Source organism: Diceros bicornis, chromosome 11 (assembly GCF_020826845.1).
Source record: "Diceros bicornis minor isolate mBicDic1 chromosome 11, mDicBic1.mat.cur, whole genome shotgun sequence".
NCBI lineage: Eukaryota > Metazoa > Chordata > Mammalia > Perissodactyla > Rhinocerotidae > Diceros > Diceros bicornis.
The window spans coordinates 5,814,599-5,828,401 of NC_080750.1; the positions used below are offsets into that span (position 1 = coordinate 5,814,599).

The 13,803-nt window shown below is 38.8% G+C and overlaps 1 protein-coding gene and 1 long non-coding RNA gene across 3 annotated transcripts in view; one reads left to right on the top strand and one right to left on the bottom strand.

Annotated features, from left to right (window-relative positions):
• Nucleotides 1-13,803, top strand: part of ENPEP (glutamyl aminopeptidase) — a 78,923-nt gene that overhangs the window by 40,846 nt on the left and 24,274 nt on the right. For both annotated transcript variants that reach the window (XM_058549905.1, XM_058549907.1), the window contains exons 9-11: nucleotides 1,333-1,398; nucleotides 1,535-1,686; nucleotides 9,186-9,265. In XM_058549905.1, the coding sequence (XP_058405888.1) occupies nucleotides 1,333-1,398; nucleotides 1,535-1,686; nucleotides 9,186-9,265 (298 nt within the window). The remainder of the gene's footprint in view (nucleotides 1-1,332; nucleotides 1,399-1,534; nucleotides 1,687-9,185; nucleotides 9,266-13,803) is intronic.
• The window catches only part of LOC131411256 (uncharacterized), an 81,193-nt gene continuing 73,577 nt past the window's right edge, over nucleotides 6,188-13,803 (bottom strand). Inside the window, exon 3 of the long non-coding RNA XR_009221527.1 lies at nucleotides 6,188-8,041. This is a non-coding gene — a long non-coding RNA (uncharacterized LOC131411256). The remainder of the gene's footprint in view (nucleotides 8,042-13,803) is intronic.

The following is a 13,803-nucleotide window of genomic DNA, read 5'->3' on the forward strand; positions in this document are numbered from 1 at the left end:
ATTTTGTGAACAGAATTGCTAATGGAGGGGGCCTTCTAGTTAAAAGATTTGTATTTTTGAAACATTTGAAGAGAGAATCTTTTTTTTTTTTTGTGTGAGGAAGATCAGCCCTGAGCTAACATCCATGCTAATCCTCCTCTTTTTGCTGAGGAAGACCGGCTCTGAGCTAACATCTATTGCCAATCCTCCTCCTTTTTTTTTCCCCCCCAAAGCCCCAGTAGATAGTTGTATGTCATAGTTGCACATCCTTCTAGTTGCTGTATGTGGGACGCGGCCTCAGCATGGCCGGAGAAGTGGTGCGTCAGTGCACGCTCGGGATCCGAACCCGGGCCGCCAGTAGCGGAGCTCGTGCATGAAGAGTGAATCTTTACAGTGAATATTTTCCCCAATTTATCCATCATCATCATCGTTATTATTATTCAAAAGTTTGTATATTCATTTCTTTAGAATAGAGTCTGCAAACTACTGCCTGCGGGCCAAAACCCAGCTCACTACCCATTTTTGCAAGGTCCCCTAACAAGATTGTTTCTACATTTTTAAATGATTGAAAAGATCAAAAGAAGAATATTTCATGACATGTGAAAGTTATATGGAATTCAAATATCAGTGTGCATAAATAACGTTTTATTGGAAGACAGCCATGCTCATTCATTTACATATTATCTAGGCCTGCTTTTGTGCTATGAAGGCAGAGCTGAGCAGTTGTGACAGAGACTATGTAGCCCAGAACACTTAAAGTCTTTACTATATAGCTTTTTATAGAAAAGTTTGCTGAGCCCGGGCTTAGAGCCAAGCTCATCTGTTTTATCCTTGCATATCACATCAATCCCCCATGTGTGGTGGGGTCATCTGGTGTCTGAGATGACAAAACACACATAAATGAAGGTAAGGGGTGCAGCCAGTAATGAACAAGTCAATGCCACTAAGTGAAGATCGTGGAACTCGGGATCTCTCTTCGTAGTGGATCAAAATATTATGGACTGTTGATTGTTTGGTGAACACTTGCCTGCCTTGAAGTATCTTATATTGCTTGTCCTGTAAAAATTAAACTCTTTTCCTCAACTTGGTCACAATTGCATTAGACTAAAAAAAAAGAACTATCTCATTAATAAGAAAAAAATATTACTTATGCTTTATAAATAAATTATTATTTGTACAGTGTTTTTATAGTTACAGAATGTTTTGCATACCGTGTATCGTTTGACTTTTATTCTAGGTACATTTGCTATATGACACACTAGAATGCAATATGTCCAGGGGTTCAGCTCATGTCGTGAAGTATGAGAAAAGCAAACATTGACTTCTAAAATACTTGTTATTTTTCACATACAGATTTACTTGGAAAAATACCAATTTAAGAATGCAAAAACTTCAGATTTTTGGGAAGCACTTGAAGAGGTAAGGAAGAGTATATCCTCAGTTACTTCTTTGTCTGATTAACAAGTGATTTACCAATCATTTCTTTATCTGATTATTCTATCCTTTTATTTCCCCTTATTTTTTAATTAATTAATCTCATGTTTTTCAATCTTAGGCAAGTAATCTGCCAGTTGAAGAAGTAATGGACACCTGGACCAGACAGATGGGCTATCCTGTGCTTAATGTGGAAAATGGGAGTACCATCACCCAGAAACGCTTTCTGTTGGATGCAACAGCTAATGCTTCCCAGCCACATTCTGAGTTTGGGTAAAGATCTATAATGCATTTCAAGAGAAAAGTGGAAATTTGATGGAAATACTAGTCATTTGTTTAGATCCTGCTCTTCAGGACATGATTGATGGGCGATAGTATAAAAGCACAGTGTCTTTAGGGAAACAAAGGCATTCAAAATAGCGCAGTTGTCTCCAGGTTCAAAAGGGTGGGCTGAGTACAGGCATCCGAGTCCTGCTCTTATCCCTGAATAAAGGAATAGATGTATGAGAAGAAATAAACTCGTAAGAGTAAAGAAAATAAAGAGGAGGGGCTATAAGCATCAGAGAATTCTACAAGGAAAATATCGACGGAAAACGAACAAACTGAGGAAGATGCAGCCAGATGAAAAGGGACTTGCACCAGCAGTGGAGGCTGCTCGTCCCTCTCCCTAGGCAGGCCCTGAGCTCAGGGTCAGCATGAAGAGTGGACGCAGGAGTGAGAAGTGAGGTGGAAAATAGGGCAATTAATTTGAAGTCTAGACTCAGGATAACTGTGCCAGTCAGACCCCTCCCCCTTGACTTGCCCTTCTTCTACTACCATCCCTTCCTCTCTACAGAGCTCTCAGAAGTCTAGCAATGACCCAAGGCAAAAATCCAGAGGGCTTCTTTTTTCTAAAGAAGTTGACTAAAACAGTGGCAGAGAGCTAAGAATTTCCATTTGGTTGGGACGCCCAGAGGAAAGCCTTCCTCATCATGGTATTTGTGGGATGGATGGGCTGGAGCTGCACTGAGCACCCAGTCAGCCTTCCTGTTCAGCAGAGAAGACTCTACCAAAAACATGCCTCCCTTCTCAATAGTAGAGGGATTACATACAAGCCACCAGGAATAATCAGTTTAGTCCTTCTTTCTTAAATACGAATGGATAATCAAGGATCACAAGACATGTGAAAAAAATCCAAAAGCATAAGAGGTAAAATCCCACATGAAGAAACCAAAAAACCTGTCTCTATAAGAAACATAATTGAGGAAATAGAAAATAAATTTATGAAATATATTCAGAGATCAAAGAAGCTACCATACCCATTAACTAAGAGCAGAATGTCTTTGAAAGGACAAACTGAGAATACAAAAGAGCTCTGGAAGATTAAATTTTTGGTTGTCAAAAAAAATAATAGATCAGCTAGAAATAAATTTTGGGAATGCTCTAAAAATATAGAGCAAACACACACAGAACTGGCAAATATGAAAAAGAAGACAAATATGCGAAGTCTAGCACCCAACTAATAGTAATCTCTCAAAAGAGAAAACAGAGAAACTTGAGGGACAAATTATATCAAAGAAATAATAAAGGACACAAGGATTCTGATCAAAAGGCCCCACCAAGTACACAGTGCAAAAAGGAAAAAGCAAAAACAAAAACGTACCCAGTGACATCCTCAGGAAATTTCAGAAAAGGAAGCTGCATGAGTTAGCGTGGCATTAGACTTCTCCCCAACAACGCTGAGTGCAACAAGAAAATGGAACAGTCATCTAAAATGTTTCAAGTCTAATTCTATACCCAAACTAAACCACGTTGGAAAGCACAGTAAAGACATTTTCAGACACGCAGCCCCAGAAAATGCTTTCCACACTTCTTAGAAAGTTACCAAGGCTGCACTCTGGGGGGCGTAGAGGAGGGAGAGAGAAAAAATATGAATTAATCAAAAAAAAGAGGAAGAAGTGGGATTCAGGAAACAGTGCGTCCAACCCAGGAAAGCCGTGAAACGAAATGCAGGCCACCAGCGATGCTGTGGGCTCCCAGGGCCATGAGTAAGGGGGGCGGGGGCTAAGGTGCGTGGTCCCAGGAAAGAGCGATGTTCTCTCCAGAAGATGGTGTGATTCGAGGATGGAACAACTTGAGGATTTAGTGAGGCCCCATCAGTTTGGTCAACTGATGAGAAAAGCCAAAATCAAAGGCCCTATATAAAAATCATGGTCCAAAACCATGAAGCAGGTAGAATGATTTATGTCACTGACAGAGTACAGACGTCGGAGTCCACTGGACCCTTACATTACATTAGGAGTGGCTGAGGGGCCATGACATCAGACCATAGAGAAGGACATTTAACTTCAGTACCCTCCTTGGCCAACAATATATATATATAGTGTAATTTCGTAAATGTTATTTGTTGGCTTTTAACTTTTATAGTTAAAAGTTAATTTCCCTGCTCAGCTGGCACTCACCCCAACTCAGTGATGTCATCATCATGCCAGTAGCTTGAAATTGGCAACAATGTGAGTTAATGGAAATCAGCAAATACTACGTGCCCTCACCCCCACCCCAAAGAGCCAGTTGTTAAGCATTTACCAGCACTCCACAGGATATCCTCATTTTGCAGTTAGGAAAGAGTAGCAATACTAAAATTTATGAAATAAGAAATGGCAGTATGGTATATTATTTAAAGGAATGATTGTGACCTAGACAAAGTTTAAAAATAATTTTATTTTATTAAATTTTGACGTTAAAGGGGAAATGGAAAGGAAAATAGTATAAGTAATTTAATCACCTTCTCTCGTGGATGAGTTAATGAATACTATTTTTAAAAATAGAGGCATTTAGGGGCTGGCCCAGTGGCGTAGTTAAGTTCCCATGCTCCACTTCGGTGGTGGCCCGGGGTTCACAGGTTCTGATCCCGGGCACAGACCTACACACTACCTATCTAAGCCATGCTGTGCAGGCCTCCCGCATATAAAGTAGAGGAAGATGAGCATGGATGTTGGCCCAGGGCCAATCTTCCTCAGCAAAAAGAGGAGGATTGGTGACAGATGTTAGCTCAGGGCTAATCTTCCTCTCACACACACACACACACACACACACACACACAAAATAGAGGTATTTAGAGATACAGAGTTAGACATCAGAAGAACAAAAACCAGAAGCATTTAAAGGGGATGCTTCTGAGAGAAGTGCTGGCCTGTGGGAAGGGTGGAGAGGGAGACTGTGGGTTTTCAACAGCGGTTTTTCTAGTTTTTGATTAAGGATATTTTTATTTAAAAATTGCACAAATGAAATTCTCCTGAACATTTAAACAGCAATTGCAAACTATCAACCAAATTATCTTGCATACATTATTTATAAGAAACTTCTGAACATCACTACTTAAAATTTTATTAAATTCCATTTGTAATTTCAAAATACAAATACTTAAAGATACAGATTTATATATCTAATTTTTTTAAAACCTTCTTATACAGTTTTATGAATCTAACAAATTAAAACTCATAAATATAGTATATCAAATTTCCTGGGCATTTTCAACATTTTAAAAATCAAACCCTTAATTTTACAAAATCAGATTTTTCTAGACATTTAAACATGACTACTGAGTTAAGATATTCTAAATTTTTCAGTTAAAATTACAAATCCAATATGTCATTTCCTCTAATTTGCTAGTTTTTTTAACCATTTCAAATATTGTAAACGCTGACAAAACATGTGTAACACAGCCGACGATTTCAAAACTTATCACACGTGTATGAATACACCTTGTACAAAAGTCTTAATACTATATCCATTTCTGTATAACTAAATAGTTCTTTTTGTATACATTTCTGGGGTTCCAACCGCTCCCAACTGAAGCGAACAAAGTCAGGGTCTTGGGACCTCCAGCCTCTGGGGCTGGCCACAGGAAACTGGGGGTACCACTCTGGGGACCTCATCCCAGCCGCCATTACCCAGCTGAGCCCCCTCCTAGGCTGGATCCTGGCTAAATGCAGCAACAGAGTGCAGCACTGGTCCCCCAGACATCATTCCAGTTTCAACCATGACTATTTTTATTGTCCCTTCTTTCAACTTCTTAACACTTGGTTTGGGTAAAGAGAATTTTGTCCCCCGCCCCCAGGTGGCCTCTACTCTCCACTGAAAAGATCCTTTACCCTCTTCTCTTTCTTGATTGTCTCATTGACTTTATAGTCATTTATATACAAATCATCACAAGATAATTATTCAGTAACAATTAGGGAACATGAGGAAGGAGAATTATAGGTGTGAAGAAAGTGTCTCAGAAAGTGTTTAATAACTGTAAACTGATTCTTTTATAGTTAATGTTCTAGCAAATTAGATTGGCCATATTTATTACTGCTATTTAATAGCCTTTGAATATTAAAATTAAAAAAATATTTCTCTCTTGAAGAACAAACTTCCATTGAGAAAGCTTCATAGCTTTTAATTGTTCCCTTCTGTCATATGTATCCATTGATTTGTTAAGTCAAAAACACAGTCAAGGGGGCTGGCCCCGTGGCTTAGCGGTTAGGTGTGCGGGCTCCGCTACTGGCGGCCCGGGTTTGGATCCTGGGCGCGCATTGACACACCGCTTCTCCAGCCATGCTAAGGCCACGTCCCACATACGGCAACTAGAAGGATGTGCAACTATGACATACAACTGTCTACTGGGGCTTTGTGGAAAAAGAAAAGGAGAAGGATTGGCAATAGATGTTAGCTCAGAGCCGGTCTTCCTCAGCAAAAAGAGGGGGATTAGCACCGATGTTAACTCAGGGCTGATCTTCCTCACAAAAAAAAACAAAAAACGAAAAGCAAACAAACAAAAAAAGACAGCCAACACTATATTTAAACCGGTGGGGTTGGATTTTTTTAAATTTCTCCTTGGTTATGGATTCCTCTCCACACAAACAAAAAATGTTATAACCAAGTGCACTAAATATACAGTCGGGTCTAAAATCACTTCTTAAGTTATGGTAAATCTTCAAATTGTATTCATTAAGGTTTAGAACATGGAACTATATTAACATTTACACTTTTCTCTAATATTTTCTTTAGATTCTACCTTCAGATACTGTTTTTATTTTATTTAGATTCACAGATGCATGATTTTTAGTGGCCATTTATCACAAACTCAACCTACTTCTTCCATTTTTGTAAAAAAAAAAAAAGTTATATATGCATAGGGAAATAAAACCTAGAAAATATGTGCTTTGCTGTTGAGAACATTGTTTAAAATCTGTAGCAGCTCCTGAACAAATAAGAGAGAAAAAGACATTACATCAAAAGTGATCTTTCCTTATTTTTCACTTGCTTAAAAAATTGGATCATAATACATGCTTTCATGTCCCCAGAGAGGAATTACTCCTTTCTCCAGCCCTAGTGTTCACCTGCTCTCTCCTCAGATGTATTCCTGTCTGGTAGACACTGTGGTCGGTTAATCTGTACTATAAACTGAATGGCCTCCTCCCTTTTCTCACTATTTAAATAGTCCAAGATTAGGGAAGTCTTACTGACCAGAGACTTCTGATAATCCAAACGGCCCATACATGAGCAAGTTAATGCTACGGCCTCAACCATCTCCTAGAAGTGGGCGAGTCTCACGTCTCCATCAGGGGCTTCTCTGCTGGGAGCTCACGTCTGACAGTCCACTCAATGTAAACAGGTGGAAGGATGGAAGTAGGTGTGTTATCTTGGGAGAATCAAAATCATTTTCCTTAGTGAAAATTAGATTGGCAATATTTGAAACTGCCAGAGCCTGTTATATGGTTAGCCCTATCTATGCTTAGAAATAAAAAAAGTGAATTATACCTTTAAAAAGTGAAATCTGATACTCCTGAATTTTAAATAACATATAGGAAACTCTATCATTTCATTTATGTAATTTCCATTTCTTGACATTTTGTACTCTCAAATCTATTACTTTACTCAGATTAGATTAGATGCTGTAAGTGATTCTAAAACTATAAAATTATATAGCCTCAATCCTTTTTGTTTTATGATACTCTTACCGACCTCCGAGCAATATTTCTTTACCTGACCTTAGCAGTATAACCTATGCCCACTTTAGGCGCAGCGCAGTCCCAGAGCCCGTGTTTTAGAGGGGCCACTGTGTGCTCTGTTGTCTCAGTCAGGTTGGCACTGGGAAAAGGTGAGGAGGGATGAGACGCCGGTCTATGTGGCAGCACCAAATAGCAGAGCAGTGAAAGAGCGAGATGTGTAGATGGCATGTGACTTTTAAACAATGCTTCTTTATGTGTCTGTTGAGAAGCTACAAGGGATGCTCTTAGATTGGCTTCCCTAAAGGCAGACCCTGAGGTGAGCATTCAAGTGAAAATGACTCATTGGAAAGTGTTTCTAGGAAAGAGGGTGGGGGAGTGGGAGGTGGGATAAGGTGGCCAGCAAAGGTGCAATACCAAGCAGGTCCTGTAGAGGGCAACTACCTTGAAGGGAGCCTCTGAAGACGCGCTTCCGAGTGGTCCTGACGATGGGGCAAGGAAGATTCTCACGCCCATCCATCACTGGCTAAGGGCTGCATCCAAGAATGTAAATTCCCAGAAACTGCTGGCTTTGCTGGCTCAGGCAGCCAGAGGGCAGTCTTCTGACGGAGAAACCCAGGTGCTGGCTGCTGGCAGGGAAAGCACATTGGAATCTGGAGTGTACAAAAATGGCAAAGAGATTCAAGGGAATAAGGGTGGAGCACCAACAATGTCTGCCACAGGACCCAAGAAGCGATTTAAGTGTTGGTTCTATGAAACTTATAGCCAAAAACTTTCCACTGCAATAAAATTCTCCAAGAGAGCTAGTAAAAGTCAATCCTATAAAACATTTCAATAGCTATAAAACAAAGGATTACTTCTTTCATGTAGATGGCAAAAATACATTCTCCCTGAATTACATCAATTTTATTGTATCTTGAAAAGGAGAAGTATCATTCCCCCGTTCTTGGTTAGGGACCTGAATGATCGCAGATGAAGACAAACAAGGCCATCTTTGAGCTGAAGCCCAAACTCAAACGCAGATTCCTCTTCTGTCAGGGTTTCCTGCATTTTCTGACTGACAGGAGATGATGTGAGGACAACAATCAGAAAGATATTTAAGACCTCTTTTATGAGATTTCAAGACTGAAATGTTAGGTGTATATTGTATCAATGTACAAAGCTAACCTCCTCCCCCTGCTCCACAAGAAAATATTAAGTAGCTAGAGAACACTAAAAACCCCTAAAACAGGCTGCCTGAGGATTTTTCCTTTGCACACATGGGTTCACTTTGATTCCAAACAGAGATATTTAAAGAGCACGCGAAGCTTTAAGGGGTGATAGTGGTGGTGTAATTTCAACATAATTTCTAACATGTGCTGTTTCCTTCACAGCGGTTTAAGGTTGTCTTCTGAATTCTAAAGATGCTTTGTGTTCCTTGATAGAAACTATAGTCTATTAGAGCATGTGCAAGTATGTGGGTGAATGCTCAATATTATCATATAATGTGTTACATTTATGCAATGTCGTTATTCCAAAGCTTCAAGGCATTTTATTGAAATAATCTTCTTCATCCTTAGCTAATTTTTTTGATACAAAGTTCCACATTTTAGAGATTTATAGAAATTGAAAGCATTTATGTGGCCTATTTCATCACTAAAGAGTGTTGTATTAACTGCATTAATTGTATACTATACACTGGATGATCACTTATGAGGAAAATGTGCTCGTCTATTGCTTTTTAAATTATTTTTACTTTGGAAATGTTTTTTATTTTTTAGTAATAAAAGTTAAATTTTTCTTTTTAAAAAACTTTAGTTACACATGGACTATTCCAGTTAAATGGACTGAAGATAGTGATTCAAGTACTACAATCTACAATAGGTCAGAAACAGGAGGTAAATATCATCAATTGGTTTATTTCTTCTTTGAATTAATGTATCACATTAAACTAATATAAGTGTAAAGAAACAACAATAAAACTGGAACTTATGATGTAAATTCCAGCTAAAAGAGACCAGATAAATAATGTAGTGATGAGTCCAAATCCTTACCTACAATAATGAGAACTTTTCTACCTTGAGATATTCTTTTTAATGATTTACCATGATTGACACAAGAATAAATACCCAAATCCGAAGAAGGGTCACATAGCAAATCACTGGAAGATCAATGTAGAAGTTTCCTTCCTTCCTTCCTCCTTCCCTCCTTCCCTTCTTTCTTCTTTATCTTTTTTTTCTTTATATCAGATAAGTAAGCCATTGCATTTCCTCAATGTTATGTGACAAGCGTGATTTTTTAAATGCTGTCATTAAATTAGACCTATAATTTTTCCAAATTAGCATGACATTAGAATCTTTAATGATACCAAATTATCTTTTCTAAGTTGTAAGTTGTCACCAATAGCTCAAGGCACTATCTATATCTATATCCACCCATCCATCCATCCATCCATCCATCCATCCATCCATCATCTCCCTAAGTGAATTACTTGGCACTTGCCTGTGTTAAAATTCAACTCTGACTGTTCTGCTCACTTAAATCTACTGGAAATATATTTCTGTATTTGATCTCCATTGATTTGTTTTTTCTTGAAAAATGTTAGAATTCTATAAAAACCAGGAGAACTTGTCCCATGTTCTCTCCTCCAGATCATCGAAAAAATAATAAATAAGGCAGCTTTTAGACCCAGCCCAGAAGAATCTTGCTTTTTATGCTTTTACCACTGAACTTGTTTTGTGTTTCAAAATCATTTCTTACCTAAGGCAAACAAGACTCTTCTTCACCCCATCTCTCGAGGACTTGGTTTCAGAATAGCGTTTTTCATGGACTCTCACCCGTGGCTTCTTAGCAATGAAAGTAGATCACCAATCCTTTGTTTACATATGCATATTTTCTCTTGAAAAATATCCTCAAATATTAGTTAGGTTTGATTTCCCCTTGGCAAGTAAAGTTTTATCCTATTTCCAGTAGATTTTTTAAAAAAACAGCTTGATTGAGATATAATTCACATACTATGCAATTCACCCATTTAAAGTATACAATCCAATGGTTTTTATCATATTCACAGAAACATGTAACCACTACCACAATCAATTTTAGAGCATTTTAATCACCTCACAAAGAAACTCCATGCCTCCCATACCTCCAGCGCTAAGCAACCACTCATGTACTTTCTGTCTGCATAGATTTGCCTATTTTGGACATTTCATATAAATGGAATGATATATGTGGTATTTTGTGACTGCCCTCTTTCACTTGGCATAATGTTTTCAAGGTTCATCTGTGTCATAGCGTATATCAGGACTTCATTCCTTTTTACTGTCGAATTATATTCACATTATATCGATAGACCACCTTTCGTTTATCCATTCATCAGTTGACGGGCATTTGGATTGTTCCTACCTTTTGGCTGTTATGAATAATTCTGCTATAAACATTTATGTACAAGTTTTTGTGTAGATCCAGTAGGTTTTCTTCACCTTTGGGGTTTTTTACTTTTATCATAAATTCTTTTATGATTTTTAAATTTTTACCATAAACTCTACCAGCTTTCCTGTTGTTGAGGTAAAACCCCTTTCTGTTGCTTTTACAACAAAACTTTCTCTTGGTCATTTATGTTAACAATTACTTTAATTGTTGTGGTCAACAATTCGTCTGAATTCTTCTAGAACTCCCAGATCAATGACATTTTGTTTTAGTATTCTATATACGATTATGTTGTGTTTGAGTACCCAACTGTATCTTTTGTGATCTTTCTGACCCTTTTCTTACTCATAACCCCATCTACGAAAGGAAAATGTAGAAGAAAGAAAAAAAGACACTTTTAAAATGAGTAATAGCACTGATAAAAGGCCTAATGAGGCTAGGATTCCATTGGGAGGTTTTCACTGGATTTCGTTTAACTCTTACTACATATTTTCCCCATTGGTCACCATTGATTAATTGAGGGATGGGGGAATGTCTTGGCAGATGCTTGATTTGCTATTTACAAATTTAAAAGCAAGAATAATTCATCTCCACTAACACAGTTTGCCCAGCATTTTCATGGAATGAGGTTTCCATAAAAGTGAATTTTCCGGATAACTAAAGCCTACCCCAGTGCTTCATCAGGCAAATTTCAGGAGTTAACAATAAACATTTTTCTTACATGCTTCAGTACTTATTAAACAGACTACTTGAGCAATGAATTTAATCCTTAATTAATTAATTAATTAGTTCTTTCAAGCAAGTATTTACTGAGAAGTAACGTATGTGCCAGACAACAGGGGTAGGCATGGAGATAATGCTGGAAAAAAAAGTGCAGTCCTTACCCTTGGGGCGCTCGCTGTCCGGGGAGGGTGCAGACGGGTCAGCAGGCAAAGCTAATACGGTGTCATAAGGGCCTGGTGTGGGCATAGCCCAGGGCACTCACCGGAGAAGCACCAGCCCAGATTTGGGGTTCAGGAAAGGTTACTAAAGAAAAAGACATCTGGGCTGAGAGTTGGGGGGCTGTTAGAGTGTAAATAGTGATAGAATTGACCAAGTGTGGATGGGAACTGTGCTCTGAACAGAGAATGCTGGTGTGAAACTGGGAGAGCAGAGGACTCACAGCAACTCCCCATCCCTCTGTCCTTACACTTAACACACTATTGACTTACCTGTCTCTCCCCTCCCCACAGAATATTCCTCGAGGAAATGGAGCTTATTTTTGTGTGTAGTTGTTCTGTATCTCCAGCAGGTACCTAGTAATTGTTTATTGAATGAATGAATGAGTGAACGAACAAATGAATGAAGAGGCTCTAATGTCCACAGAGCTTTGATGACAAGCCTATCTTTATCTGAAACTTCAGAATCATGACTGGTCACTTCGCCAGAAGTGAACTAGACCTCTCTTCCTACTTCAAAGTGCCTGCTCCATTTTTAGGCTCTGCAGTAAGTTCCTGTTTCCTGTTTGGGAACATCTTCAGCTCTCAGCTCAGAGCACAGATGACCAGCACGTCCTGAGTGTACTGAATGGGCAGTCAGCTCAGGTTACGAGCCTTGCCTCCCTCCTCTTGGTTCCTTTGATGAGTCATCAGTTAGAAATTTCCCAGGCCACGGTGGGACTTCCCCCAAGGTCTTTTATTTACACTGTGTTGTACGTGATATTTTAAACATTAAAGAAATTAAGCATGTAATTTATAACAGAAGAGGAGGACCTCTATCACAGAAGCTTTTCTGGCTAGTCTAACCTACCCTGAGTAATCTCTCCTCTCACCATCCATGTGTATTTTCTGCTGTCAGTGTCATCGATTCTTATTCCTAGTATTCTTATTTTATATTTTAAATAGCATCATTGTTATCTAGGCCTCATATGTTCTGTCTTTTCCTTTTTAAGCAAGTAAGCTCCTTGAAGATACAAACTACATATCATACTCCTTGTCCGCTGCCCACTCTGTTCCCAGCATGGTGCTGGGCACATCCTAAGACTTATAAGAGTTGAGTGAGCTGATGAAGGCTTGTCCGCCCCAGACTGCTGTGTTTTGAGGGTTGCTTGTGTGCGCTTTAGTTATGCCTCTATCTTTAGTATCAGCTATTTAGGCTGTTGTCAGTGCATCTACATTTAGTAGTATACCACCTTTTTTCTTTTAATCTGCTGCTTTCTAACATTTAGAAAAATTGAAGATTATCACATGATATCAGATTACCAATATTGCTAAAACATAGGGTTTTAGAACAGGCATTCCTGAACACGTAGGGTCTAGGAGAGGGCCTAGGGCATAGGAGACGGTATAGACTTTGTGATGGCTGCTTTCTTAACTCTGTCAGATTTGAGGACGCACTCTGGATGGTTTAGATAGCCAAATTCTGACTACGATATAAATAGGATATTACTAAAATTTGATAGTAGTTATATTTAAATATTTCATATCAAAATAATGATGAGCATGTATTTTTGAATTTAATAACAAAGAAAGAGACTCTTCATTCTTTCAAGCTGAGCCTCATGAAATGGTTGAATTTTGATTGGATCATTATGGATTCAGTTTTGCAGGTTCAGAAGCTCGGTTTCATCAATTCAACCAAGTCTTGAAAGATTTACTCACATAAACCAAACATATAAGAACACTAATTTGTTTTCTTGGGGGGGAGGAAGATCAGCCCTGAGCTAAAAACTGATGCCAATCCTCCTCTTTTTTTTTTTTTTTTTTTTTGCTGAGGAAGATTGGCCCTGGGCTAACATCCGTGCCCATCTTCCTCTACTTTATATGTGACGCCTCCACAGCATGGCTTGAGAAGCGGTGCCTCAGTGCATGCCCAAGATCTGAACCTGCGAACCCCGGGCTGAGGAAGCAGAGTGCACTCACTTAACCTCTGCGCTACCGGGCTGGCCCCAAGAATGCTAATTTGTTAATTTACACAAATAAAAATACACAGGCCAAGGTGAACCAGAATACTCATGTCAGGTAATTAG